The 27,922-nt window shown below is 62.9% G+C and overlaps 2 protein-coding genes and 1 long non-coding RNA gene across 6 annotated transcripts in view; all 3 read right to left on the bottom strand.

Moving 5' to 3' along the window:
* Positions 1-1,018: 1,018 nt before the first annotated feature.
* On the bottom strand, positions 1,019-16,308 carry SIPA1L3 (signal induced proliferation associated 1 like 3). 4 transcript variants are annotated; one of them, XM_064437410.1, is made up of 21 exons: positions 16,063-16,307; positions 10,929-12,487; positions 10,495-10,625; positions 10,208-10,396; positions 9,938-10,112; positions 9,746-9,849; positions 9,463-9,620; positions 7,472-8,048; positions 6,980-7,254; positions 4,865-5,110; positions 4,586-4,741; positions 4,392-4,498; positions 4,153-4,259; positions 3,622-3,995; positions 3,321-3,500; positions 3,022-3,184; positions 2,730-2,922; positions 2,484-2,618; positions 2,250-2,355; positions 1,487-1,568; positions 1,019-1,399 (listed from the first exon to the last, which is right to left on the bottom strand). In XM_064437410.1, exons 2-21 carry the CDS (start codon positions 12,289-12,291, stop codon positions 1,250-1,252), a joined length of 4,971 nt encoding a protein of 1,656 aa, XP_064293480.1. In that variant the 5' UTR covers positions 12,292-12,487; positions 16,063-16,307; the 3' UTR covers positions 1,019-1,249. The 4 variants fall into 4 exon arrangements, 2 of the variants coding, with proteins under 2 accessions (XP_064293480.1, XP_064293481.1); XR_010370396.1 differs by lacking the exon at positions 1,019-1,399 and having other exon boundaries at positions 2,250-2,374; XM_064437411.1 differs by lacking the exons at positions 1,019-1,399; positions 1,487-1,568 and adding an exon at positions 2,056-2,092.
* A 43-nt stretch (positions 16,309-16,351) lies between these two features.
* On the bottom strand, positions 16,352-19,516 carry LOC135310232 (uncharacterized). The gene is made up of 3 exons (XR_010370398.1): positions 19,144-19,516; positions 18,101-18,162; positions 16,352-16,384 (listed from the first exon to the last, which is right to left on the bottom strand). It is a non-coding gene; the product is annotated as an uncharacterized LOC135310232 (long non-coding RNA).
* Positions 19,517-23,518: 4,002 nt separating this feature from the next.
* The window catches only part of BLVRB (biliverdin reductase B), an 8,563-nt gene continuing 4,159 nt past the window's right edge, over positions 23,519-27,922 (bottom strand). The window contains 4 exon segments of the mRNA XM_064437412.1: positions 23,519-23,786; positions 23,789-23,824; positions 25,009-25,140; positions 25,217-25,306. Of these exon segments, the coding sequence (XP_064293482.1) occupies positions 23,662-23,786; positions 23,789-23,824; positions 25,009-25,140; positions 25,217-25,306 (383 nt within the window). The 3' untranslated portion in view covers positions 23,519-23,661.

Genomic DNA, 27,922 nt, shown 5'->3' with positions numbered 1-27,922 from the left:
CACAGTCCCCCATGGAGGCTCATGGCCCTGTATGGAGGGCCTCAGTCCCCTATGGATCCTCCTGGTCCCATATGGAGGCTCGTGGCTCCATAGAGAGCCTCTTGGTCCCCTATAGATGCCCTCAGCCCTATAGAGTGGCTTCTGGCCCCAGATGGAGCTCTCAGTCCCCACCTGGAGGCTCCCAACCCCCTATGGAGGCTCCTGGGCCTATAGGGATGGCCCCAGCCCCCTGTGGATGCTCCCAGTCCTTGCAGAGATGCTCTGGGCCCCCTATGGAGTCTCCTGGGCCTATAGGGATGGCCCCGGCCCCCTATGGAGTCTCCTGGGCCTATAGGGATGGCCCCGGCCCCCTATGGAGGCTCCCGGGCCTTACAGCGACGCTCGTGGCCCCGCGCGGAGGCTCAGTCCCCTATAGATGCTCGTGGCCCCCTATGGATGGCCTTTGGTCCCGTATGGAGGCCCTTTGGTCCCTAGGGAAGCCCCCGGCCCCATGGGGACGCTCCGCCCGGGGCTGGGGGGGGGGTTGGGTGGCCCCGGGGTGGTGGCGGTAGCCCCAGGGAGGGATTTGGTAGCCCCGGGGGGGGGGGGGGGGATCCGGCAGCCCTGGGGGGGATCGGACCTGGTGGCCCCAGGGGGGACCCAGCGGCCCCAGGGATAGGATCCAGCAGCCCTGGGGGGAATCTGGTGGCCCCCGGGGGGGATCTGGCAGCCCCGGGGATGGGATCAGACGGCCACCGGGGGGGATCCAGCAGCCCCAGGGGGGGATCCAGTGGCCCCAGGCGGGGGGGGGGGCAGATCCGGCAGCCCCGGGGATGGGATCCGGCAGCCCCAGGGGGGGATCCAGTGGCCCCGGGGATGGGATCCGGCAGCCCCAGGGGGGGATCCAGTGGCCCCGGGGATGGGATCCGGCAGCCCCAGGGGGGGATCCAGTGGCCCCGGGGATGGGATCCGGCAGCCCCAGGGATGGGGGAGGATCCGGCAGCCCCGGGGATGGGATCAGGCGGCCCCGGGGGGGGGCGGATCCGGCAGCCCGGGGGGGGGGGGGCGGATCCGGCAGCCCCGGGGATGGGATCAGGCGGCCCCGGGGGGGGATCCGGCAGCCCCGGGGGTGGGATCCGGCAGCCCCGGGGGTGGGATCAGGCGGCCCCGGGGGGGGATCCGGCAGCCCCGGGGGTGGGATCCGGCAGCCCTGGGGGGGGATCCGGCAGCCCCAGGCGGGGGGGGAGGGGGTCCGGCAGCCCCCCCTCGCTCACAGCTCGTCCTTGTCGGCGGCGGCGGAGAAGATGCGGGCGAAGCGGCGGAGCTGCCGCGCGGCCGAGTGCGACTCCTCCTGCAGGCGCCGGTTGTTCTGCCGCAGGTTGGCCACCTCCGCCTGCAGCACCACCTTGTCCTGCTTCTCCTGGGGAGGGGGGGACACACACACCCCCCTAAGGACCCCCGCCTCGCTTTGGGGGGGCCTCCCCCCCCCCTAAAACCAGCCCCTCACCTTCTGCAGGTCGCTGTGGAGCTGCTTCAGCATGGCCTCCAGCTGCGACACCTTCCCCGGCAGGTCCAGAGGGGGGGACAGGCTGCGGGGGGGGCGCAAGGAGGCTGTTGGGGGGGTCCCCGGGACCCCAAAATGTCGTGTCCCCCCCCCCCCATATATCGGGGTGGAGAGGGGGTGCTCAGGGTGGTGTTTCACCCCCCATAAGCAAAGAAGGGGGTGGGAGAGCGGGGTGAGCCCCCAAAATGCAGCCCTGTACCTGAGGAGGGGGCTGGGAGCATGGGGGTGAGCCCCCCAAATGCACCCCCATACCTGGGGGGGGGGGGGAATGTGAATGTGGGGGGACAGGAACATAGGGTGACCCCCCAAAATGCCCCCCCCTACCTGAGGGGGGGATGGGAGCATGGGGTGACCCCCAAAATGCCCCCCCCACACCCAAGGGGGGGATGGGAGCATGGGGTGACCCCCCAAAATTCCCCCCCATACCCGAGGGGGGAGACGGGAGCACAGGGTGACCCCCCAAAATGCACCCCCTTACCCAAGGGGGGGGACAGGAGCACGGGGTGACCCCCCAAAATGCCCCCCCCTTACCCAAGGGGGGGGGACAGGAGCACGGGGTGACCCCCCAAAATGCACCCCCACACCTGAGGGGGGGGACGGGAGCACGGGGTGACCCCCCTAAAACACCCCACAGCCATAGGGGGGTGGGGTGGGGGAAGCAACAGGAACACGGGGTGACCCCCCCTCCCCCCAAAACACCCCATACCTGAGGGGGGGAGCCCCCCGCGGCGCCGGCTGCCTCTCGGGGGGCGCGGGGGGGTCGGGGCTCAGCGCCGAGTCAGTGAGGGAGAAGAGGGAGACGGCTCTTTGCACTGCGAAGGCAGCCCCCGCCTCAGCACCCCGCCAAAAGAAAAAGAGGGGGGGTGTGTAGTTTTAAGGTAGGGGGGGCTATTTTTTTTGGGGGGGGGGAAGGGGGACGGGACACCCCCAAGAACCCTACCTTCGTAGGCTTTGGCGGCGTTCACCAGGCTGGCCCATTCCAAGCCGGATGCCGTGTCCGGTAACGGCATCATCCCGGGCTCGATCCGGCGCAGGGGGGGTTTATCCAGTGCCAGCTCCGAGGCGGAGATAACGGCTACGGCGACGGGGGTGAGCTCTACCACCCTCCGAAAAAACAACCCCCAAAAACCCCCAAACCCACCCCCCCCAAAAAATTCACCCTTCACCCCCAATCGTCGTCGCTCACATTTCTTCTCGGGGAGGCTGCCGTTGGCGGCGGGGTGCTGCCGGCGGCTCGGCAGGGTGCTGGAGGGATAAACGCCGCCGAAAAGGCCGTCGGCGGCGTCGAGGGGCGTCGCTCCGACGGCGTAAGCGGCGTCCCGGCGCCCGCCACACAGGCTTTCGTCCGACAGCGTCCTCTGGAGCCCTTTTTGGGGGGACTAAAATAAAAAAAGGAGGGGTGGGGAGGGCATTGAAAAGCGGGGTGAGCCCTTTGAGCCCCCCAAACGGGCACCCCCGCCCCGTCTCCGCCGCCTCACCGCGTCTCTCTCCGGCTCCGTCGCGGCGTTATCCATAATAATGAGTTTTTTCAGATCGTCTTCGATGGTGGATTTATAACTTTTACGGGGGGAACGTAAATCCCGTAACGACGCCCGTAACCGCGGCTGCCCGAAAACGTTCTTGGTGGTGGCGTCCACCTGCCTGCGGGGGGTGGGGGGTGTGTGGGGGGGGAATAACGGGGTGAAAACGCACCGGGACCCCCCCCCAAGATACCACCGAGGGGTGTTTTGGGGGGTTTTTTGAGTCCCCCAAGGACCCGCAGCAATAAAGCACTCACTTTTTGGGGTCTGGGGGTTCCTCGGGGCGTTTCCAGCCGCTGGGGTGTTTGTTCCTGACCGTTTGCTTGGAGAAGAAGGATTTGGGGACGGAAGCGGAAAGTTGGGATGAAAAACGGGGGGATCGGGGGGCTTCGCTCGAGGGGGGTTTGTAGCCGGCTGAGCCCGAGCGCGAAGCGGAGCTGTCGGGAAAGAAACGAGGCTCAGCGTGAGGGAAAACATCCGACACCCACGCACCCCCCACCCCAAAAAATACGGGGGTCCAGCACCTTCCTGAGGGGGGGGAGGGGAGCCCTGGCTCACCTGGGCTGCTTGAAGGGGTCCGGGCTACCGCCGGGGATCCCCGAAGACGCGGGGGTCCCCGGTTTATGGCGGTAGCCTTTCCCCTGGCTGCCGGTCGGCGAAGGATCCCTCATTTTATCGCCGACGTCGTCCCGCAAAGCGACGTAGGAGGGGGTTTGGGGGAGTTTGTCCCTTTGGGGGAGGGGTCGGGGGGGTTTGGGTGCGACGTAAAGGGAGGTTTCGATCCCGCTGTCGCTGGAAGCGCCTTTGGAAAAAGGATCCGCTTCGGTTTCGGCGGGTTCGGGGACGTCGAACCACCGCTCGTCGCTGTGGTTGCTGGAGGCGTTGCTGGAGAGCGTGTTGCTGCTGGAGTGGCTCGAGTATTGTGTGTCGCCCTGGTGGGAAAATCACAGCCCCCACCCCCAAAAAAACCCCCAATTTGGGCTTCCCCCCCCCCAAAAAAAAAATAGGGGGTGGGGGGGGAAGGGCTTCCCCAAATTCCCACTGGGGGAGGGGATTTTGAGGCCGCCGAGGGCCGGGTCGGGGGCTCACCTTGGAGTGTCGGTTGGGAGAATCTTTGCCCGTGGGTTCCTGCCTGCCGCATCGTTTGCCGCCGCTCCCCGGTAACCTGGACTGCGCCGGTACGTGCCACAAGGGTTCTGCAACGAGACAGACCCCCCCCCCGCCCCCCCACCGATGTGCCGGTGTCACCCCAAAGAGTCACACACACCCCCACCCCCCTTCCTTCCCCTCGGGGCGGGGACGACGCGGCGGCCCCGGGCTCGCCGTACCCGTTTTGTGCCGTTCCATGGTGCTCTCGTGGCTACTGAGTCCCCCCGATGAGGAGTCGCCGTCAGGCGGCTCGAAGGGCAACGGCGGCCGCGGCGGTGCCACGTACCTGCCAAAAAGAGGGGGAGGGTGTTGAGTTTTGACCCCAAAATAACGGTGTTTCTCCCCAAACGGCACCCGCGGGCGTCGTACCCACCTCTCCGGAGAGGGTTTATAGCGAGCGTACGCCGTCCCGGCGCTACCCGGCGCGGAGAAGCTCCCCGACGGCTGCCGGTACGGCTGCGCCCTCTCCGCTCCCGCCGCCGGCGAGGAAGAGGAGGCGGGATGAGGGGTTTCGGGAAAGCTAACGGGCCTGGCTCCGCGGAAACGGGGCAAAAATAAGCAGGATTTGGGGTCAAATCCTGTCGTTTTCCCCGCGCTCGGCGTTTGCGGAGGGGGCGGGAGCGGCGGCGTTTGCCCCGGGGGGGTTTCTCACCTCTTGCCGTGCGGCGGTTGCGGTTCGCGGTACGGCACGGCGGGTTGTTTCCCGCCCCGTACGACCGTTTGCCCGTGACCGAGAGACGGTTGTTCGGCGCGTTTCGTCGGCGGGGGGGCGTTATGCGATGCCGGTCCGCTCCACTGCCAGCCGGCGTTGCTCCGGTACGGCGGGCGATAACCGCACTGGAAAGTCTCCGGTTCTTTCGCGTCGACGGCGTTGATCTCCAAGGATTCGGCCCATCCCCTGCGGAACCGGCGGCCGGTCGGTACCGCCGGCACGGCTCGAACCGAAAACCCTCCCGGCAAAGCGACGTCGTCCCCCCCCACCCGCGACGTCCCCCACCCCCCGTGACATCCTCCCCCCCCCCCCCTTATTTAATTACTATTTAACGATTAATTAATAGGAGCGGTGGGTGTCGCTTCCCCCTGCCCAGTGCCGGGACGTCACCGCGCACGGGGGTGATAAAAATACCCCGCCCTGGTCCCCCTCCCCCCCCCAAAATATCTGGGGTGGGGGGTGGGTTTGGCGCCGGCTTTGTCCAAGGAAGGAACCCTGCGGCAGGAGGGGGATGTTCTCCAAAGCCTGGAGGTCCGTGTCCCCCCCCCCATCGTTAATTAGCTTTAATTAGGCTTTGGCACCCTGTGCCGGGGATGGGGGCACCCCGCAGCTGGGGGTGGGGGGATGGGGGACCCACGGATATGGGGGGGGTCGGGGAACCCCATGGACACGGGGTTCAGGGGGAACCCCACAGACACGGGGGTGGGGACCCCATGGACATGGGTTGGGGGACAGGGGGAACCCCACAGACATGGGGGACCCCATGGACACAGGGGTTGGGGGACCCCATGGACACAGGGGTTGGGGGACAGGGGGGACCCCACAGACATGGGAGACCCCCTGGACACAGGGGTTGGGGGACAGGGGGAACCCCACAGACATGGGGGGCACCACAGCCACGGCGGGACAGGGGTCACCCCATGGACATGGGGGACCCCATGGACACAGGGGGTTGGGGGACAGGGAACCTTGCAGACATGGGGGTGGGGGGACAGGGGGACCCCACAGAATATTGGGGGTGGGGGGACAGGGGGACCCACGGACATGGGGACCCATGGAATATTGGGGGGGGCTGGGGGCACCCCACAGACATGGGGGACCCATGGACATGGGGGTGGGGGATGGGGGCACCCTACAGACACTGGGGACCCATCAGACATGGGGGTGGGGGGATGGGGGACCCCATGGACACAGGGGGCACCCCACAGACATGGGGACCCACGGAATATTGGGGGGGGCTGGGGGCACCCCATGGACATGGGGGACTCACAGACATGGGGGTGGGGGGACAGGGGACCCCATGGACATGGGGGGCACCCCACAGACATGGGGACCCATGGAATATTGGGGGGGGGGCTGGGGGCACCCCTGAACATGGGGGACCTGCAGCCACGGGGGTGGGGGGACAGGGGCACCCCACAGCCACGGGAGACCCCACTGCCACGGGGGTAGGGCACAGGGGGCACCCACAGCCACAGCTGGTGGGGCCTGGTCACCCCATAGACTTGGAAATTTGGGGACACCTGGGACCCCCAGACCCCCAGAGCCAGAGGGAATGGGGACAGGGACCCCAATAACCCCCCAGAGCGATGGGGACAGAGGGGGACAGGCATCCCAGTAACCCCCCAGTAACCCCAGGTGGGCAGGGACAGGGACAGAGCCCCCCGTTATCCCCAAGAGCCCAGCGTGGCCGGGGACCCCGATAATCCCAACAGCCCTCAGGGACTGGGGACGGGGAGGGATGGGGGACCCCAATCACCCCGATATCTGAGGGAGAGGGGTGAGGATGGGGAAGGGGGGGATCCCAGGACACTGGAGGGGGATCCCAGGGGCGCCCATCCTCTGTCCACCCCCCACCCGCACCCCAAATTCCCCCAATCCGATGCCAGGCCGCTGCTGCGTGGCCTCATGCAACGACGCCCCCCCCCCCCAGCTCCTCGGGGGCGAATTTAACCCCCCAAAAAAGCTTTGGGGGAATGCGGAGAGGACGGCGGCGCCCCCAAACACCCCCCCCCCGCCCCCCTGCAACCCCCCTCTCCCCCGCAGCGCCGTTACCTGCGAGGGGCTCCGTCCTCGTGGGGCGGGATGATGACGACCTTGACCGTGACGGAGGTACGGAGGAGGTCGATCATCTGGTCGTGGCTCAGCGTCACCACCGCCACCTTGCAGATCTCCACCAGCCGGCTGCCCTGCCGTAAACCCGCTTGCCAAGCGAAGCCGTAATCCTCCACCTCGGCCACCGTGCCGTCGTATTTGACGTGGAAACCCAACTGACCCAAACCGTTTCTCCTCAAGGTCATGTCCACCGTCTCGCAGCCGTCCGTCATCACCTGGGATCGCCGGGGAAGGAAAAACAATAGGAGGGATGGCGGCGAAACCTCCTCGTTCCCCTCAAACCCTCCCCGCCTCGTCGCGGAGCCGGTATTTCCCCACAGCCCAGATCTCCTCCGCGCGGGAAAACACCCCAAACCTCTACGTTTTAAGTAGGACCTACACAAATAATTCGGGAAGGATATCAAGGCTCTAAAGGAGTTTTTGAAGGCTCACCTTCAACCTCTGCACGATCTCCTTGATATCCTCGGGGCCCCCCTCGGCCGCCCGGATGAAAACGTGATCCCCTCGCCCGTAGAATATCTTGACGGTGGAAGAATCGGCGGTCCAACCGATGACGTCGCCGCAAAAACAGTTAAAAACCACTTCCTTGGCGCCGAGGTCGAGGAGGACGACGAATTCGTTGGAGATACCCAAAGCGCACGCGATCTCGGCTCCCCGGGCGAAATCCTGAGCGGAAACTCGCCAGGCGATGGCTCCGGCGCTGTGTTGTTCCGCCCCGGCTCGGGCTTTCGTCTTTTCCTTCTTCTTGGAAGCCAAAGAGATGAGGTTAAACTTCCCGGCGGAATCGATGGGGGTGTTGGTGACGCAGTTTTCGGCCAGATCCTTCAGGTATTCCTGCCGGGTTCGCGTGGCCATGGTGTGGAATTTATCGGATTTGTGAGCGGCGTTCTCCGCGTTGATGGCCTTGGCCAGCAAGAAATCTCGGAAGACGTCGGATTTGCGGAAGGTGACGCCGCTGGGGATGGGGGGACCGAAGGGTGGGACGTCTTTGGACCTCGTGACGGCCACGCTTGGGGGGGACGGAGAAGGGGGGAGAGGTTAAGGTCGCTCGGCATCGATGGAATCGGGGAAATCGCATGGGTTGGAGAAGTCCTCGGGGGTCATCGAGGTTGAGGCGAGGCTGCCGAGCTCGGCGCTAAAGCGCGGCCCCGAGACCCTCCGAGGACGGCCCGTTCCGATCCCCGCCGCCCCTCCGGGCGACGCAATTCCTCCTGGCAGCCAAGCTAAACCTCCCCCGGCGTGTTTCCCCCACGGGACTCGTTCTCCAGACCCTTCACCCCCTCAAAACCCTTCTCGGGGGGGCCCAAAACCACCCACAGAGTTCGAGGTGCGGGGTCTGGGCGGGGGGGGTGACGGCTGCCCCGGCCCCGCTGCTCCCGGCACGAGCCGTCGCCCCCCTGGGCCCCGCCGGCAGCTCATCTTTAGGGGGTGTCGGGACGGGACCGCGTGGAATCGCCTCGCCCCGGGGGTCCCGTCTCTCCGGAGAGCGAGCGCGGGCTCCGAGCGGAGGCGAGGGAGCATTTCTGCACCCGGAGGACGGCCAGAGCCCGGCAGCGGCTCTCGGGAGGGCGGTGGGTGCCCCGTGCCCGCAGGTTTCGGGCGAGACCCTCCCCCAGGAGCCTCAGCGCTGGGGCAGCCCCGAGGGGCCAGGCAGGAGCCGGCCTATTCTGTCCCCTCCCCTTTCCCTTCCCCATTCCCACAGCTATTCCCATTCCCGCTCCCATTCCCGTTCCGATTCCCTTCCCAGTCCCCTTCCCCTTCCTAGTCCCACTCCCAGCCCCCTTCCCGCTCCCATTCCTGTGCCGATTCCATTCCCAGTCCCCTTCCCCTTCCCAGCCCCATTCCCAGTCCCAGTCCCAGCCCCCTTCCCGCTCCCATTCCCGTGCTGATTCCATTCCCAGTCCCCATTCGCAGTCCCCTTCCCAGTCCCAGTCCCCTTCCCCGCCCCCTTCCCGCTCCCATTCCCATGCTGATTCCCTTCCCAGCCCCATTCCCAGACCCAATCCCAACCCCCTTCCCAGTCCCCTTCCCCTTCCCGCTCCCATTCCTGTGCTGATTCCATTCCCAGTCCCCATTCCCAGTCCCCTTCCCCTTCCCAGTCCCATTCCCAGGCCCCTTCCCAGTCCCCTTCCCCTTCCCAGTCCCAGGCCCCTTCCCACTCCTATTCCTGTGCCAATTCCCTTCCCAGTCCCATTCCCAGGCCCCTTCCCACTCCTATTCCTGTGCCAATTCCCTTCCCAGCCCCATTCCCAGACCCAATCCCAATCCCCTTCCCAGTCCCAGCCCCCTTCCCGCTCCCATTCCCGTGCTGATTCCCTTCCCAGTCCCCATTCCCAGTCCCGATCCCCTGCGGAGGCCGGGAGACGCCCCCGTCCCGCCCGGAGGCGCGGATGCGGAGCCCCCTCGGAGCCGGCCGCGCTCACCTATAGCAGACGTTGTCGGTGCAGGGATTGTGGGCTCGGACGATGATGAAAACGTGTTGGAAATGGGAACGGACGTTTTGGGGGGTGAAGGGTAAAGCTCCGGGTTCTTGGAAGATGATGGTGACGATGTCGTTCCCTATGTGCCTCTTCCTCAGCAGCTGGGAGCGATAACGCGAGGGGAAAAGGGTCGGATGCCGGAGGGACGGATCCTTCCCAAACGCGGGGAAGGGGGAGGAAGAAGCCCAAATCCCTCGCGGGGAGCCGGGATCGGGGAGGGAATCACCTGCTGCCGGTTGTTGGGGGTGTAGGGAAGCATGGTGGAGACGTGGAACATGATTTCGTAGTCCTGGTACGTGGTGTAGAGCGAGTGGGTGCCCGTGGAGTCGGCTGCGGTGGCGGGGAGGGGGTGAAACGGGGGGGTGAGCGGGTGGGCGGCCCCCCCTCCACCCGGCCCCGAGCCCCCGCGGCAACTCACTCTTGGTGTCCAGCTGGGCCGCGTATTTGCTGAAGGCTTTCAGGCAAACCTTCTCGCCCAGGAGGGAGAGGAATTCCTCAAAGGCGGGTCCGGCGGCTTCGTTGTTGTACATCTCCTCCTCCGAGCTCTGCCCGGCTTTGCAGTAGAGAATTCCCACCTTGTGCCGCCGGCAGAGCTGCGGAAAAGCGAGGAAAAGGGAGGAGAAAGGAGGGGGTTTAACCACACCCCGCGCCCCGCCAACCGCCCCGCCGGCGTTCCCTCAAGGCTCACCCCTTGTTCGTCCAGCTTGAGGAGCTGCTCGGTGACTTTGGGGGTGCTGAGGGCCAAGCGGAGGCAGTGGATGTTGAGCTCGGGAACGACGTATTCCAGAGCGTCTTTCAGGGGGAGACCCCGCACCGTCCCGTGTTTGGTGGCGGTGGGGGTGGCGTCTTCCAGGATGGAACCGCGCAGGGTGAGGAGCTGCGGGGAGGGGTGGGAGAGCGCGACGGTGAAGGGAAGAGATACCCGCCTTCCCGCTTTGCAAACTGGTTTTTGTCCCTCTCCTCCCAGCAACGCACCTCGCTGGTTCGGAAGATGATCCTATACTGGTACTGGGGGCCGTGGTCCTTGTGATCCTCCAGCTTTTCCCGTTTGATGCTGACGGCCACCGGGCCCAGCTTTTCGTCCACTCCAAAGTAGTTTGAATGCTCTGCCGAGAAATGAGGATGAAGAGGGGGATGGGGAAGAGTTTGGGGGGGGTCACCCGCATCCTCACCCAGCACCCCAACCCCATACCGGGGACGGGTGTACCCGGAGCCACTCCAACCCTCCCCCTGCTTCCGAGGATGGGTTTTTGGGGGGGGGGGGGGGCAGGTTTAAGAACAAGCTGTGGCCCCCACTCCCCTCCGAGCGCCTCGAGGGCAGGCAGCGGCATCTCGCGACGGTGGGGAGAACCCACAGATCCCCCCCCATCCCCAAAAAACCCATCGCTGGAGCCCCCTCCCCCCCAAACCTTTGCCGTGGAAATGATCGCGGTAGTAGCGAGCGCCGAGGTCCACGTGCTCGACGCTGTAGTGTTTGAGGCGGTTGGGGTTTCTCTGCAGCTCCTTGGGGATCTCCAGCACCGAGACGCCGGCGTTGGTGGGCCGTAGGTGGAGGGGGGGCTCTGGGAAACCCCCCTCGGCCGTCGGGATCGCCGGGGATCCCCCGGAAGCTTTGGAAAAGCTGACGTTACGCTCGCCGCCGCCGCCGATCTCGTTACGGAAGTGGGGGCAGCTGAGGAGGAGCTCGTTGCTGGTGTTATCCCCCACGTCGTGCTCTAAATTCTCCTTAGAGTTGAGATCCTCGGTGCTGGCGAACGCCGGATCCGCTCCTCCCAAAGCTCCGGCCCGAACGGTGGCGGCCGAAGCCGCCGAGGCTCCCGTGGTGGTGTTTCGGCGTTGGGCGACCACGGCTCGGTTGACGGCCACGGCGTTGAGGTCGAAGAGCATGCTCTGCACGTCGTAGTGGGCGAAGCTTTTCTGACACACCCAGGCTTTCCCCGGCTCCGGCGTCCGCGGTTCCTCCGGCTCCCCCTCGGTTCGGCCGCTCCGAAGCTTCTTGAAGATGGATTCGCCGCCGGCGTCGCCTTTGGGACACCTCCTGCGGGGTTTCTCCTTGGATTGAGCCGACGGCTCCTCCCGGGATCCGTTTCTACCCTCAGTTTTGATCCCGGGATACGATCCCGGAGGAAATCCGGCTTCCCCGAGCCGTTCGGGCGTCGCGGCTCGTCGATCGGGCTTCTTGGTCCGAAATTCATTGAGCATATCGAAAAAGCTTTGCTCCGAGATGCCCTGCACGTCGATGGAGGAGGTGCTGCCGTACTCGCGGAAGAGCCCGGCGTTTCCCCCAAGTTTGGTCCCCCGCGGTTCCGCCGGCTCTTCCGGATCGCATTCGCTTAACGTCACCTCGCTGCTGCTCCGGTGTCGCAGCGGCGCCAACCCCCTCGCCGGGGAACGGGGCCAACCCTCCTGAAATTCCACGTCTTTGGATCGTCGCCGCGCCAAGCGGTGAAGGGCTTTAAAACCCGAAACTCCGGCGAGGGGTTGCTGACCGCCGGTAAAACCCCGGCAGCAAGCGGCGTCCCGGTTGTTCGCCGCCTCCCGGCACGGGCTGGTGCCAACCAGGGGATCCTTGGCGGCGTCTCTTTTGGGGGGCCAGTCGGCGATCCGGGCGCGCACCCCCATTTTAGGCACGGCGGGCGTGACGGGAACCGGGCGAGGGGTTTCTCCCCCCGCCGCCGCCGTCGCCACCACGCTGCCATTTTGCGGCCAAAAAACCGGCGGGCAAGCCTCGGCGTCGGCGCCGTCGTGCCGCGGGGGACGGTGGGAGCTCATGATCCGGCGACGGAGCCGAACCGCGCCAGGGGGACGTTCATTGCCGTCGCGTCGGGAGGGCCTCGGGCGCCGCCGTCGTGCTGCCGGCGAGCGAAACCCGGCGACGTCCGGCTTCGCCGCGCTGCTGACGCATGGTTTCCCTCGACGGCGGCGGTCGGTGCCTCACGCCGGGCGCTGCCGCGTCTCCCCGGCCATCCTGCAGCGGAGGGGAGGAGAGCAGAGGGTTAGCGGGAACGCCGCGGCGTTATTTTGGGGGGGGGGGGGGGGAAATGGGGAAATCTGGCAACGGGGGCTCTGTAGGAATGGGGTTTCGCCGTTAAAAAGTCCGCGGACGCCCGGATCGCGCGGCTCGGAGCCCTGTCCAACGCGACCCTGAACCCTTCCAGGCACGGGGCACCCACCACCCCGCCGGCCAACCTGCTCCCGCCTCTCCCGGCCCTCAACGTAACAGATTTAATCCTTAAACCTAGTCCAAATCTCCCCTTTTTAGCTTAAAACCATCCCCGTTGCGTCCTATCGCGACAAGCCCTGATAAAAAGCCTCAACGTAGTAAATTTCTTCCTTAAATTGAGTCCAAATCTCCCCTTTTTAGCTTAAAACCATCCCCACCACGTCCCATTCAGACAAGCCCTGCTAAAACACCTCTTCCCGCCCTCCACATAAATTTCTTCCTTAAATCTAATCCAAATCTCCCCTTTTTAGCTTAAAACCATTCCCGCCACATCCTATCGCAACAAGTCCTGATAAAAAGCATCAACGTAGTAAATTTCTTCCTTAAATCGAGACCAAATATCCCCTTTTTAGCTCAAAAACATCCCTGTCACGTCCTATCATGATAACCCTTGATAAAAATCTTCAACATAACAAATTTCTTCATTAAATCGAGACCAAATCTCCCCTTTTTAGCTCAAAAACATCCCTGTCATGTCCTATCATGACAACCCCTGATAAAAATCCTCAGCATAACAAATTTCTTCATTAAATCGAGACCAAATCTCCCCTTTTTAGCTTAAAACCATCCCCGCCGCGTCCTATCGCGACAAGCCCTGATAAAAAGCCTCAACGTAGTAAATTTCTTCCTTAAATTGAGTCCAAATCTCCCCTTTTTAGCTTAAAACCATTCCCGTCACATCCCATGGTGACAAGCCCTGATAAAAAAAATCTCTCCTGCCCTCAACGTAACAATTTTCTTCCTTAAACCTAGTCCAAATCTCCCCCTTTTAGCTCTAAAACCATTCCTGCCGCATCCCATCACGACAAGCCTTGATAAAAAGCCTCAACGTAACAAATTTATTCCTTAAATCGAGACCAGATCTCCCCTTTTTTAGCTTAAAACCGTCCCCGATGTGTCCCATTGAAACAAGGCCTGCTAAAAATCCTCTTCCCGCCCTCCACATAAATTTCTTCCTTAAATCTAATCCAAATCTCCCCTTTTTTAGCTTAAAACCATTCCCGCCACGTCCTATCGCAACAAGTCCTGATAAAAAGCATCAACGTAGTGAATTTCTTCCTTAAATCGAGACCAAATATCCCCTTTTTAGCTCAAAAACATCCCTGTCACGTCCTATCATGATAACCCTTGATAAAAATCTTCAACATAACAAATTTCTTCATTAAATCGAGACCAAATCTCCCCTTTTTAGCTTAAAACCATCCCCGTTGCGTCCTATTGCGACAAGCCCTGATAAAAAGCCTCTTCCCACCCTCAACGTAACAGATTTCTTCCCTAAATTGAGTCCAAATCTCCCTTTTTTAGCTTAAAACCATCCCCGTTGCGTCCTATCGCGACAAGCCCTGCTAAAACTCGTCTCAACGTAACAAATATCTTCCTTCAATCGAGTCCGAGGGGCAAAGCGAGGGGCGTTGCCCCATCCCCCGATCCATCCGGATCCCTCTTGTCCCTCCGGAGGGTCATCGGCACCTCCCGCTTGGGCGTCACCAGCAACGGCGCCTTCAAATCCTGCCTCCAAAGATGGAGATTTGTCTCTGTTGAGGTTCCTCAAAAGCTCTTGGAATACGGAGACTTGTCTCCATTGAGGTTCCTCAGGAGGTCTTAGAAGTTGGAGACTTGTAGCGTTGAGGTTCCTCAGATCTTAGAAGACGGAGACTCGACTCTGTTGAAGTTCTGCAGGACGTCTTGGAATACGAGGACTTGTTTCCATGGAGGTTCCTCATGTGCCTTGGAAGATGGAGACGTGTCTCTGTTGAGGTTCCTCAGAAAATCTTGAAATATGAAGACTTGCATCCATTGAGGCCCCTCAAAAGCTCCTGGAAGGCGGAGGCTTGTCCCCGTTGGGGTTCCTCAGAAGCTCCTGGAAGACGGAGGCTTGTCCCTGTTGGGGTTCCTCAAAAGCTCCTGGAAGGCGGAGACTTGTCCCCATTGGGGTTCCTCAAAAGCTCCTGGAAGGCGGAGGCTTGTCCACGCTGAGGTTCCTCAGAAGCTCCTAGAAGACGGAGGCTTGTCCCCGTTGAGGTTCCTCAAAAGCTCCTGGAAGGCGGAGACTTGTCCCCGTTGGGGTTCCTCAAAAGCTCCTGGAAGACGGAGGCTTGTCCCCATTGGGGTTCCTCAAAAGCTCCTGGAAGGCGGAGGCTTGTCCCCGTTGCGGTTCCTCAAAAGCTCCTGGAAGACGGAGGCTTGTCCCCGTTGGGGTTCCTCAAAAGCTCCTGGAAGGCGGAGGCTTGTCCCCGTTGGGGTTCCTCAAAAGCTCCTGGAAGGCGGAGACTTGTCCCCGTTGGGGTTCCTCAAAAGCTCCTGGAAGACGGAGACTTGTCCCCGTTGGGGTTCCTCAAAAGCTCCTGGAAGACGGAGGCTTGTCCCCGTTGGGGTTCCTCAAAAGCTCCTGGAAGGCGGAGACTTGTCCCCGTTGGGGTTCCTCAAAAGCTCCTGGAAGACGGAGGCTTGTCCCCGTTGGGGTTCCTCAGAAGCTCCTGGAAGACGGAGGCTTGTCCCCGTTGGGGTTCCTCAGAAGCTCCTGGAAGACGGAGACTTGTCCCCGTTGGGGTTCCTCAAAAGCTCCTGGAAGGCGGAGACTTGTCCCCGTTGGGGTTCCTCAGAAGCTCCTGGTAGACGGAGACTTGTCCCCGTTGGGGTTCCTCAAAAGCTCCTGGAAGACGGAGGCTTGTCCCCGTTGGGGTTCCTCAAAAGCTCCTGGAAGGCGGAGACTTGTCCCCGTTGGGGTTCCTCAAAAGCTCCTGGAAGGCGGAGGCTTGTCCCCGTTGGGGTTCCTCAAAAGCTCCTGGAAGGCGGAGGCTTGTCCCCATTGGGGTTCCTCAAAAGCTCCTGGAAGGCGGAGACTTGTCCCCGTTGGGGTTCCTCAAAAGCTCCTGGAAGGCGGAGGCTTGTCCCCGTTGGGGTTCCTCAGAAGCTCCTGGAAGACGGAGACTTGTCCCCGTTGGGGTTCCTCAAAAGCTCCTGGAAGGCGGAGGCTTGTCCCCGTTGGGGTTCCTCAGCACATCCTGAGCCCGACCTTCTCCCGCGATGGGCGGGATTTCGCCCCTCGAGGTCCAGCCTGCGCGTGGGGTGCGGCACGAGAACGCGCCCGAAGCAGCCCTCGCCTCCCTCGGCCTCCTCCCGCTTTCCCAGCCCCGCTTTGCTCTCCCCGCCGCCGGACGGACAGACGGACAGGCATTAAATCCGTCTGCGCTCGGCATTAACCTACCCCGACGCGGCGGCCGAGGCTCCTCTCCTGCCTGGCGCTCGCCTAATCCCCGCTAATTACGCCGCAAGCCGGCTCGGATCGCGCCTGCTGGGAGGGGACGTTAAATCAATACCTGAAAGGCTTAATTAAACGCAGCCTAACGAGCGCGCGGCGAGATCGAGGCTCCCGGTTGAGGTTTGATGACTTTTTGGGGTGTAATGCCCGGTTTTGGGGCTTCGACGTCGCCTTTCTTCTCCCCGGCTCCTCCGAGGTTAAAGATATAGCGGCAAAAAACGCGTGTCTCTATATTCCCCGCTCCCCAAAAAAGCCTTTTTTTGCAAAGAAAACTCCTCTTCCGACGGCGGCGCTGGTTATCGGGAGCCGCGGTGCCTCCAAAACCCCTTTTTATTCACTTAATTTGGGGAGGAACGACTCAAAATAAGGAAAATTTCTCCCTAAAGATAAAATATAAATAAAATCGAGGCAACTCTACGCCTTGCAGGGTGGGAGGAGGAAGAGGAGGGCGATGCTTTTCCAGTTCTTCCTCAGCCCGTCCCGATTTGGGATGGAGATAAAAATCCCGCTCCCGGAGCCAGTCGGGCAAAGAAAAACCTTCAGAAGAGATGAATAAAGCCCAGCATAACCTGGAAATTTGGGGGGGGGTCGGGTCAGATTAATCTCGTAAACCCGTAAATCCACGCGCATCCCGCTCCGCCGCGCCTGGTAGGAGAGAGACGCTCTCCTTCCCTTCCCCAAACTTCCAAATTATTGGAATTTGGATGAAAAAATCCGACGGGAAGGGGAAGAACGCCTGGATTTAGGGATTTAAACCAAAGCAGAGCCTGGCCTAGGGAATCCTGTCCCGATTCTCACATCCCGCACGGCCTCGAATCAGGTCGAATCCCTCTGAGAGATCCCGGCGCGGGGATAAAGGCCGGGCCGGGAGCTTCGTTGTATCCCGCAGATGGAATTTTGGGGTAATAAATGAGGGAAAAGGCTTAAAAGAATTAATTCCGGCCCCTCAGGCAAACCCAAAATTGGGATTTTTAAACCCAATCCTGCTGTTCCGGAGCTGCGGGATAAGCAAGACCCAGCCCTTCCCAGCTAACGAGAAAAAAAGATGTTTTAATAATTAACCACAAGCTTTTGATAAATTAAGCGTCAGTTTTTAACCCCTCCTTAGCCGAGACCTGAGCCAGGGGAGAAAGTCCGACCCCGCCCATGAAAAATAACAACAGTTTTCCAACCCTTCGACCCCAAAGCGGAGCAAAATCACCCCAAAATTCACTGCCAGTTCCTTCTCCCTTTCTCAGCGCAGCTACGCTGCGGAGGCACAGTTTTGGGGGGGGGATAAAGTTATCCCAGGATTTTTTTGGGGTTGAAAGCCTTAAAATGATGTTTTAGGGAAGGGAGGGGGTTTAGCCAGGGTCACCCTGGCTTTCCCAACGCTCCTCCCGAGGCAATCCCGGCTCCAGGTACGAGCCAAGATTAAAACCAATGGCCGAGCAGAAGAAATTAGTTAAAGCAATTAAGGGAAGAGGTTGGCAACTTTGCGCTTAATTAAGGGGTGATTAAAGCCAAATAATCCCCATTACGGGGCAAAAAAAAAAAGACGCTGTTCGCTCACTCCACGGACAAAAAAAGGGGATAAATCCCGGTCCAAGGACCTCGTCGGGGCGCGGATCCGTTGTGTCCCCCCCCACCACCCGCGCTTTATCTGATGGAGACGGCTTAATTAACGTTAATTAAGCAAAAAATTAGGTTTTCTGGTTTTGTTTTTTTTTTACCTCGGCACAGCCACAAACACGGACAAATTCCTACTCGCCTGCGTTGCGGGGATGTGCCGAGGCGCAGACCTCGGGATGTCGCGCTCCGGGACGGCAGCGCCCGAGGCCGGGGGTTGGTCAAAACATCGGGATATTTTAATAAATTAGCAGCCGGAACGAGGGAGCTCGTTAAGACGCGGCCCCGCCCCGGGATTTGGCCCCGTCCTTGGGTTTAATCTGATTTTATTTTTTTTTTTAGGGGTTAAATCTATTTTTTTGGGGTTTTTTTCTTTGGTTTTTTTATTAAATGTAACCCTCGCCCGGAGGGAACGTCGGTTTCTGGCCGACTCAGCGTCCGCCTGATGAAACAGCCGCGATGAAGAGGAGGGACGCGAAGCTCCTTACCGGGAGGAAGAAGCAGTTGGGAGGTTCCTCCGGCGTTCCCCGGTTCTGAATTTGAGGAGAAACTGTGGATTAAAGCAAAAAAAAAAATACATGAAAGAGCAAGAAATGGTTTAAAGTTTCACCTAGGGAAGGGGCGGGGCTCGCGGGCGACTTCCCGAAACACAGGGAAGGGCGTTAAAAACGGGGTCGAGCCTCGAGGGCTTCAACCCCCGGCGCTGTTATCAGGATTTCCATGGGATTTGGGATTTTAATTCCTCCAAAAGACCAAAAAAAATTAAAAAATCCTTAACCCTGAGGTTAAAAATCAAAAGGGAAGGCGGGGGAAGGGGCAGGGAGGCGGGAACGGCAACGGTGCCACTGCGAAAGGCTTGAAGTAAATATAAACTACTAAAAAAACCCCTAAAATCCAATAAATAAACACCCAAACCGCTCCCAGCGATCCCCAAAAGCCACCGTGAAGAGATAAAGGGAGCGGCGAGCACCGACGTGTGGAAACCAGGTGGGGAAGCGCGGCCGAATCCCCGACGGGCTCCTGGGGAACCCCCAAAAAATGTGTTTTTTCCCTTAAAAAAGAAGCGAGGCAGCACCGGAGTGGACTGACGGCCTCGGTAGGGCCAAAAAAAGGGTAAAATGGGGTTTTGGGGGGCGGTTTGGGGTGAAATGGACGTGGGGACAGGCGGGACGTCACCCGGCCCCTCGCGAGGACGCCCTCATTAGCGGCGCCTCGCAAATAGGTCAGGGCCAGCGCGGCGACGAGGCTTTTAATTAATAATTCCCCCCCCCCCCCCCCAAATTACGCCTTCGATAACCTGGGGGGGTGGGGGGAGGTATAATAGCCTCGTTACTCCGTGTTTAATTGCTGCGCCGACCTTGGGAGCTTTGCGACGCTCGGGGTTTTATTCCTTTATTATTATTGTTATTTATTATTATTTCCCCAACGGAATTCCCGCCAACGTGGCACCTGCACCAGTTCCCCGCCCCCCGCGCCCCAAAAATCATACAGAACCCCCCCATTCTTAGGCAAAACAAAGAGGAAAACAAACCTGACGCCACCTTTTGGGGATCTGGGGGCGTCCCCCGCCCTCGGCTCAACCAAATCCCGCGTATATCGGGGACAAAGGGAATAATCCCGCGGCGCTTGGGCTTTGGATAAACCCTGTCTGGTTTTTTGGGGGGGCCATGGCGGGGTTTTGGGGTGTTTTTAGTTGTGTCCCCCCCCCTTTTAAAGAAAATAATCCTCGTGGGATATTGTTAAAGGCGAATTTGGGGGGAAAAACTAAGTTTAATCTTAATAAAGTGAGGATTTATAATTACCCCACACAAATATCATTGGGGGGGGTGTCTTTGAGTGTGTCCCCCCCCACTTTTCGGAGCCTTGTTGCACCCAAAATGTCCGTTTGCCCCCCCAAATTTGGGGTGGGGTGGGGGTTACCTGCCCAGAGCGCCGCTGCCGTCGCAGGTTTATTCCGAGCTCCCCGTCGAGCGCTGAGGGAGGGAAAATAAAGGGTATTAATAAACTGGGGGGAGGGGATTTGGGGACCAGCTTAATGGGGTGGGTTAAAGCCTTCACACTGTGGGGTCTTCCTCACCCACCCACCCCCAAATCTGCGCGGGGGGGGGCACATTTTTAGTGAAAATTCCTAAAAAAAAGGGGAAAAACTTGGCACAAACGTGCAGTTTGCCCTGGGACGGAGGGCTGGGGGTGTCCTGTCCCATCCCGATTATCTGCCCCCCCCCCCCAAAAGAGTGGGGGGTTTCATTGCTGGGGGGAGCCCCTTCATGGCACTGCTGCCCCCCCAAACAGCATCTCCCCCAAACTCCTCCACAAAGGCCCAGGGCCCCCCACGCCCCAAACCTCCAGGCTCCCCAAGCCCCCCCCGCCAAGCCCCAGGCCCCCGCAAATATCTCCCCCACAGCCCCATGCCTCTCCCAGCCCCCCAAAAGCCCTACAACCCCGCATTAAGCCCCCCCTCACGAAGCCCTAGGCCCCCCCAAGCCTCCCCCACAAAGCCCCAGGGCCCCCCTTAAGCCCCCCCTCACAATGCCCCAGGCCCCCCCCAGGCCCCCCAAAGCTCCAGACTCCCCCACAGCCCCATGCCTCTCCCAGCCCCCCAAAAGCCCTACAACCCCCCATTAAGCGCCCCCTCACGAAGCCCTAGGCCCCCCCAAGCCTCCCCCACAAAGCCCCAGGGCCCCCAAAAAAACCCCAGGGTCCCCCTTAAGCCCCCCCTCACAATGCCCCAGGCCCCCCCCAGGCCCCCCAAAGCTCCAGACTCCCCCACAGCCCCAAGGACCCCCTTAGGACCCGCCAAAACCCCAGGCCTCTTCCAGCCCTGCCAAACCCCCAGGGTCCCCCCAAGCCCCCACCTCACAAAGCCCCAGGGCCCCCCAAAAGCTCTAGGGCCCCCCCAAATCCACCTCATGATGCTCCAGGGCCCCCCAAACCCCCTCACAAAGCCCCAGGGGGTCCCCTAAGCCCCCCCAGTCCCCCAAAGCCTGAGGCCCCCCTAAACCCCCTCATGATGCTCCAGGGCCCCCCCAGGCCCCAGGCTCCCCCCAAACCCCCCCTCACAAAACCCCAGGGCTTCCCCTCAGTCTCCCAAAGCCTGAAGCTCCCCATAACACCCCTCACAATGCCCCAGCCCCCCCAAGCCCCCCAAAGCCTGAGGGTCCCCAAACTCCCTTCACAAAGCCCCAGGGCTTCCCCTCAGTCCCCCAAAGCCTACAGTCCCCTAAGCCCCCCCTCACGATGCCCCAGGCTCCCCCCAAACCCCCCCTCACGATGCCCCAGGCCCCCACAAAGCCCCCTCACAAAGCTCCAGGGCTTTCCCTCAGCCCCCCAAAGCCTGAAGCCTCCCTAAAACCCCCTCAGGATGCCCCAGGCCCCCCCAAACCCCGCTCCCGAAGCCCCAACTCCCTCCCCTCGGCGCGGGGGCCGCTGGGAGTTGCAGACCCCCCGCCTCCCACCCCCCAATCCCAGTCCCCCCACCCCCATCCCGGTCCCCCCCCTCACCTCTGGGCAGGCCCCAGCCCCTCCCCGCGGCCTACAACTCCCGTCAGCGCCGACCGCCCGACCGCCGAGAAGGAAGCGGCGAACCGGAGCCTGCCCGAGGCGGGGGACGGACGGACGGACGGGGACCCTCCCGCCTCCCAAAGCCAGGCCCAGGCCTTAAGCCGAGGCCTAAAACCCCCCGGGTCCCGCCCGCAGCGGCGGGGGGAGGCGGCGGCGCTCCCTCCCCCCCCCGTCCGTCTCCCCCGACCCTCCGGGGGAGACTGAGGCGGCGCGCGCCGGGGGGCGGGGGGTCTCTCACCCGGCGGCGCGAGGCCACGGGCCAATCGCGGGGCGGCGGGAGCGGCGCGAGGGGGGCAGCCGGCGCGCGCGCGCGCGCGCGGGGCGAGGGAGGGCAGAGAGCGCGGCGGCAGCCGGAGGGGGCGTGGCTTGGAGTGTGTATGGGGTGGGGGGGGCGTAGCTGTGGGGGTCCTCCGCGCCTCTGGGGGGCGCTGCCGGCCACAAAAAGGAAGCGGGGAGCCCCCTTTGTGGGGGAGGGGCGACCCTTTTTTTTGGGGGGGGGGACACGGGACGTGGTACCCCCAAATTATTGACACACACCGCGGCCTCAGGGCGCCCTCATTTACACACCGGCCAATCAGCGGGGTCCGGAGCGCGGCGCGCAGCCAATAACAAGCTTTTATCCCGCCCCCCCCCCCCCCCCGCTCCGGTTAAACCACGCCCCCGCAGAGCGGCCCAATCGCGTGAGGCGGGTGGGGAGGGTTATTTGCATACGGGAAGGGCGGGGTAAGGGCGCCGCCGGGGAGGGAGAGGCCCCGCCCACGCTCGCGGCTGATTGGTGGCGGCGCGGAGGGGTTATTTGCATACGGCGCGCGGAAGGGGGGCGGCGCCCGCGGGAAAAGGGGGGTGCGATGAGTGCGCGGGGACTCAGCGGGGGGGGGCGGGGCGGACCCACGGGGACCCCCGCCGGCCCCCAGCCCCATAGGACCCCTCCAGCCCCATAGAGGCCCCGCCCAGTCCTATAGGGGACCTCCAGCCCCCACAGGAGTCTCCCCAGCCCCACATTCCCCCCACAATCCCCACACCCAGCCCCGCAGGAGCCCCCCAGCCCCACACACACCCCCAGGACCCCCCCCAGCCCTACAGGCCCCCCCCCAGGACCCCCTCCAGACCCCCCAGCCCCACACCCAGCCCCCATAGGAGCCCCCAGCCCCATAGAGGCCCCGCCCAGTCCTATAGGGGACCCCAGCCCCACAGGAGCCCCCCCAGCCCCATAGAGGCCCCGCCCAGTCCCATAGGGGACCCTCAGCCCCCCAGGCCGCCCCCCAGCCCCACCCCACCCCCCGAGAACCCCCCCAGCCCCACAGGACCCCCCAGGCCCCCCTCCAGACTCCCCAGGCCCCCCCCCCAGCCCCCCAACTCTGCCCCCCTTAAGCCTAACGACGCGGGGGGGGTAATTAGGGGAGACCCCAATTAATGGGGGGCAGCGAAGGGAAAAGGGCGGGTGGGGGAAAAGCTGGACTTTAATTTTGGGGGGATTTGGGGGGGTTGGGGGATTTTGGCAGGGTTTAAGGGGGGATTTTGGGATTTTTGGGGTCTTGGGGATGATTTGGGGGGGCTTTAGGGGATTTTGGGGGGCTTTGGGGGATTTTGGGGTGGGTTTTGGGGGGATTTGGGGGGCATTTAGGGGAGGATTTTGGGGTGATGTTGAGGGTTTTAGGGGGATTTGGGGTGATTTTGGGGGTTCTTTGGAGTGATTTTTGGGGTGGGGAGGGGTTTTGGGTGATTTTGGAGGCAAATTTTGGGGATCAGGGGGGTTTTGGGGAGAATTTTGGGGTGATTTTGTGGGAGGATTTGTGGGAGGGTTTGGGGTGATTTTTGGGGTGGGTTTTGGGAGGGTTTCGGGGGGTTGGGGGGATTTTGGGGTGATTTGGGAGTGGGTTTGGGGGGATTTTCGGAGTTTTGGGGGGATTTGGGGTGATTTTGGGGGGTTGGGGAGGATTTTGGGGTGGTTTGGGGGGGTGGAGAGGGTTTTGGGGGAGGGTTTTGGGGTGATTTGGGGGTCAGGGGTTTTGGGGTGCTTTGGGCGACGATTTGGGGGTGGGTTTTGGGGTGATTTTGGGGTGATTTTGGGGGTGGAGAGGGTTTTGGGGTGCTTTGGGGACGATTTGGGGGTGGGTTTTGGGGTGATTTGGGGGAGGATTTTGGGGTGATTTTGGGGGGTGGAGAGGGTTTTGGGTGCTTTGGGGACGATTTGGGGGTGGGCTTTGGGGTGATTTGGGGGGAGGATTTTGGGGGTGATTTTGGGGGAGGATTTTGGGGGTGATTTGGGGAGGATTTTGGGGTGATTTTGGGGGGTGGAGAGGGTTTTGGGGTGCTTTGGGGGACGATTTGGGGGTGGGCTTTGGGGTGATTTTGGGGAGATTTGGGGGGTCAGGGAGGATTTGGGAGGATTTTGGGGGAGGGTTTGCGGAGGATTTGGGGGCCGGGTTCGGGGGGCTTTCAGGGGGTGCCGGGGGGATTTCGGGGGGTCCCGTCTCCGGGGGCTCCCCTAGGCCTTGGGGTACTCGCGGGAGACGTGGACGCTCTGCCCGTCGTAGGCGGGGGTCCGCAGGCAGCGCAGGAGGAAGTGGCCGAGGTCGGGCGCCGAGATGAGGCGGGAGCCCCCGCAGCCCCCACCGACACCCCGTAATCCCCCGTCAGCGGGAGGTCCCCTGCCAGGGCGGGCGCCGGGTCACGGCTGCTGGCGGGACCGGGGGGGCGGGGGGCACTGGGGGGGCTGGGGGATACTGGGGGGGCTGGGGGGGCTGGGGGATACAGGGGGGCTGGGGGACTGGGGGGTTGGGGGGATGGGGGGTCTGGGGGATACTGGGGGGGCTGGGGGAGCTGGGGGATACAGGGGGGATGGGGGTCTGGGGGGTCTGGGGGATACTGGGGGGTCTGGGGGGGCTGGGGGATACAGGGGGATGGGGGGACTGGGGGAGACCGGGGGGGCGGGGGGCACTGGGGGGGTGGGGGTTACTGGGGGGGCTGGGGGATACAGGGGGGATGGGGAGACTGGGGGGGACTGGGGGGTTGGGGGTCTGGGGGATACTGGGGGGGCTGGGGGATACTGGGGAGCTGGGGGGGCTGGGGGATACAGGGGGGATGGGGGGACTGGCGGGACCAGGGGGGCAGGGGGCACTGGGGGTCTGGGGATACTGGGGGGGCTGGGGGAGACTGGGGGGATAATGGGGGGTACTGGGATAATGGGGGGACACTGGGGAAATGGGGGGTACTGGGATAATGGGGGGTACTGGGATAATGGGGGGTACTGGGATAATGGGGGGGACACTGGGGAAATGGGGGGGTACTGGGATAATGGGGGTGCAATGGGGAAATGGGAGGGGTACTGGGATAATGGGGGGTACTGGGATAATAGGGGGACACTGGGAAATGGGGGGGGCTGGGATAATGGGGGGTACTGGGATAATGGGGGGACACTGGGATAATGGGGGGACACTGGGATAATGGGGGATACTGGGATAATGGGGGGGGCTGGATAATGGGGGGTACTGGGAAATGGGGGACACTGGGATACTGGGGAGGTACTGGGATAATGGGGGATACTGGGATAATGGGGGGGGTGGCGGTGCCGTGGGGTGGAGGGTGCAATGGGGAACGGGGACGGACTGGGACGGACTGGGACATACTGGACATACTGGGACATACTGGACATACTGGGAGGCAGGGATGGGCTGGGACGGGGACGGGGCGGGATACAGGAATAAAATTGCCCAACACCCCCCACCCGCCCCCATTTTTGAGCTGGGATTTTTTGGGGTGGGGCTGGTTTTTGGGGGGGTGTTTTTGGGGGGGCTGTTTTGGGGGTGTATTTTTGGGGTCCCCCCCCCCGTACCGGCGATGTGGGGGGGCATGACGTAGACGCAGTCGAGCCCCGAATCCCGGAGGATGCTCTGCATGCGGATGTGGTCCTCGGTCACCGGCAGCAGCCGGGGGGGCACCTTCTGCAGGTCCCACAGCAGGAAAGCTGGGGGGGGGGTCAGAGCAGGGGACCCCATATTTTGGGGGGGCTTGGGGGGTTTTTCTGGGGGGGGGGTACCCACCCGAGAGGCAGGCGACCACCTTGCGGACGCCGTGAGCCTTCATGGCCGTCACGATGTTCCTGGTGCCCTCGGACATCACCGTGGTGGGGCCTGGGGGCGGGGGGAAGGGGGGGTTAGGGGGCAGCCCCCAAGTTTGGGGGGTCGTGGGGGGGATATGGGGGAGCCCCCCCAAGTTTTGGGGTGATTGAAGGGATATGGGGCAGTTATCCATGGTTTGGGGGGGATATGGGGGAGCCCCCCAAGTTTTGGGGTGACTGGGGGGGATATGGGGCAGCCCTCCATGGTTTTGGGGGGCATATGGGGCAGCCCCCCAAGTTTGGGGGTGATTGGGGGGGATATGGGGCAGCCCCCCAAGTTTGGGGGTGATGGAGGGCTTCAGGTGCTTGGTCCTGGGGGTCGTGGGGGCCCAGGGCGATGGGGTCCCCCAAAATTAGGGATGACAGGAGGCAGGTCCCTCGGGGCGTGGGTGTCAGGGTGTTGGGGTGCGGGGGTGTCGGGGTGCGGGGTGTGGGGTGTGGGGGTGCGGGGTGTCGGGGTGCCGGGGTGTCGGGGCGCGGGGGTGTGGGGCGCGGGGGTGTCAGGGTATGGGGTGTTGGGGTGTTGGGGTGCAGAATGTTGGGGTGCAGGGTTGTGGGATATTGGGGTGCTGGGGCTTGGGGGTGCCGGGGTGTGGGGCGCGGGGTGTTGCAGTGTTGGGGTGTCAGGGCGCAGGGTCTTGGGGTGTCAGGGCATGGGGGTGTTGGGGTGCTGGGGCGTGGGGGTGCTGGGCGTGGGGGTGCCGGGGCGGGGGGTGCCGGGGCGGGGGGGTGCCGGGGCGGGGGGTGCCGGGGTTGGGGGGTGCCGGGGCGGGGGGTGCCGGGGCGGGGGGTGCCGGGGTTGGGGGGTGCCGGGGCGGGGCCCCCCCGTTGCCGCCGTACCCAGGTCGTCCCTCGTCCCCAGGAGGATGATGACGGCGTCCTGGCCCGCACGGCCTCGCCCACGGCCGCGGGGTCCCGCACGTCCCCCAGAACCACGCGGGCGGGGCGGAGCCGCTCGGGCAGCCGGGCCCGATCCCGCACCAGCACCGTCACCACGTACCCTGTGGGGTGAGGCCGCCGCCGCTGGCTCCCCTCCGCCGTGGGGCACGGGGGGGGTGGGGGGGGTGTGGGGGGCTGGCCCGGATCGGGCCCCGCGGCCGCCGCCCGAGGGTGAGTCAGCGGTTTGGGCAGGGGGTGACTCAGCATCCCCCGGCTGCCCCATAGCGGCTCGATGGGGCCCACAGGGGCTCTGCCTGCCCCACATCTGCCCCACAGGGGCTCTATAGGGCTCATAGGGGCTCTGCCTGCCCCACATCTGCCCCATAGCGGCTCTATGGGGCCCTCAGGGGCTCTGCCTGCCCCACATCTGCCCCACAGGGGCTCTATAGGGCTCATAGGGGCTCTGCCTGCCCCACATCTGCCCCATAGCAGCTCTATATGGCCCACAGGGGCTCTGCCTGCCCTACATCTGTCCCATAGCGGCTCTATGGGGCCCTCAGGGGCTCTGCCTGCCCCACGTCTGCCCCACAGGGGCTCTATAGGGCTCATAGGGGCTCTGCCTGCCCCACATCTGCCCCACAGAGGCTCTGCGTGCCCCACATCTGCCCCATAGGGGCTCTGTAGGGCACACAGGGGCTCTGACTGCCCCACATCTGCCCCATAGCGGCTCTATGGACTCACAGGGGCTCTGCCTGCCCCACATCTGCCCCACAGAGGCTCTATACAGCCCATACAGGCTCTGCCTGCCCCACATCTGCCCCATAGAGGCTCTACACAGCCCATACAGGCTCTGCCTGCCCCACATCTGCCCCATAGAGGCTCTATATGGCCCATACAGGCTCTGCCTGCCCCAAAACTGATCCATAGGGCCCTGCCTGCCCCACAGGGCTCTACACTTCCGACATAGGTTCCACCTGCCCCATAAGGGCTCTATACGGCCTCTCTGGGCTCTGCCTGCCCCATAGCAGCTCTATATGGCCCATAGGGGCTCTGTCTGTCCCACATGAGCTCTACCTGCCCTATATAAGCTCTATACGGCCCATAGAGGCTCCCCCTGCCCTGACTGGGCTCTGTCAGCCCCACACGGGCTCTATCAGCCCCATATGGACTTCATCAGCCCCATATGGCTCTATCAGCCCCATATGGGCTCCCTCTGCCCCAGATAAGCTCTATCTACCCCGCACATGCTGGGTCAGCCCCACGTAGGCTCTATACGCCCCAACGGCTGAGTCTGCCCCACATATAGGCTCTATACGGCCCCAACGGCTGAGTCTGCCCCACATATAGGCTCTATACGGCCCCAATGGCTGGGTCTGCCCCACATATAGGCTCTATATGGCCCCAACGGCTGAGTCTGCCCCACATATAGGCTCTATATGGCCCCAATGGCTGGGTCTGCCCCACATATAGGCTCTATACGGCCCCAACGGCTGAGTCTGCCCCACATATAGGCTCTATATGGCCCCAATGGCTGGGTCTGCCCCACATATAGGCTCTATACGGCCCCAATGGCTGGGTCTGCCCCCCCAAGTGGGATCTATACGTTCCAGCAGGCCAACCACCACCACCCAGGCCCCCCCTTTAACCCAGTGACCCCCCCAAACCCCCCAACCCCCCATGACCCCCCTGAGCCCCCCATAAACCCAGGGACCTCCAAACCCCCCCAACCCCCCATGACCTCCCAAACCCC

This window comes from Phalacrocorax carbo, chromosome 31 (assembly GCF_963921805.1).
Source record: "Phalacrocorax carbo chromosome 31, bPhaCar2.1, whole genome shotgun sequence".
NCBI classification, from domain to species: domain Eukaryota; kingdom Metazoa; phylum Chordata; class Aves; order Suliformes; family Phalacrocoracidae; genus Phalacrocorax; species Phalacrocorax carbo.
Note: the sequence above shows the minus strand (reverse complement) of the source record. Positions and strands in the feature narration are given on the sequence as shown.

Excerpts from the sequence above, each read along its gene's own strand:
- SIPA1L3 (XM_064437410.1), bottom strand. The coding sequence starts at position 12,291 with ATGAGCTCCCACCGTCCCCCGCGGCACGACGGCGCCGACGCCGAGGCT. Across the intron at positions 4,499-4,585 it reads TATAAACCCTCTCCGGAGAG|GTACGTGGCACCGCCGCGGC; the intron begins GTGGGTACGACG and ends TCTTTTTGGCAG. Across the intron at positions 2,923-3,021 it reads CGGAGCCGGAGAGAGACGCG|TCCCCCCAAAAAGGGCTCCA; the intron begins GTGAGGCGGCGG and ends TTTTTATTTTAG.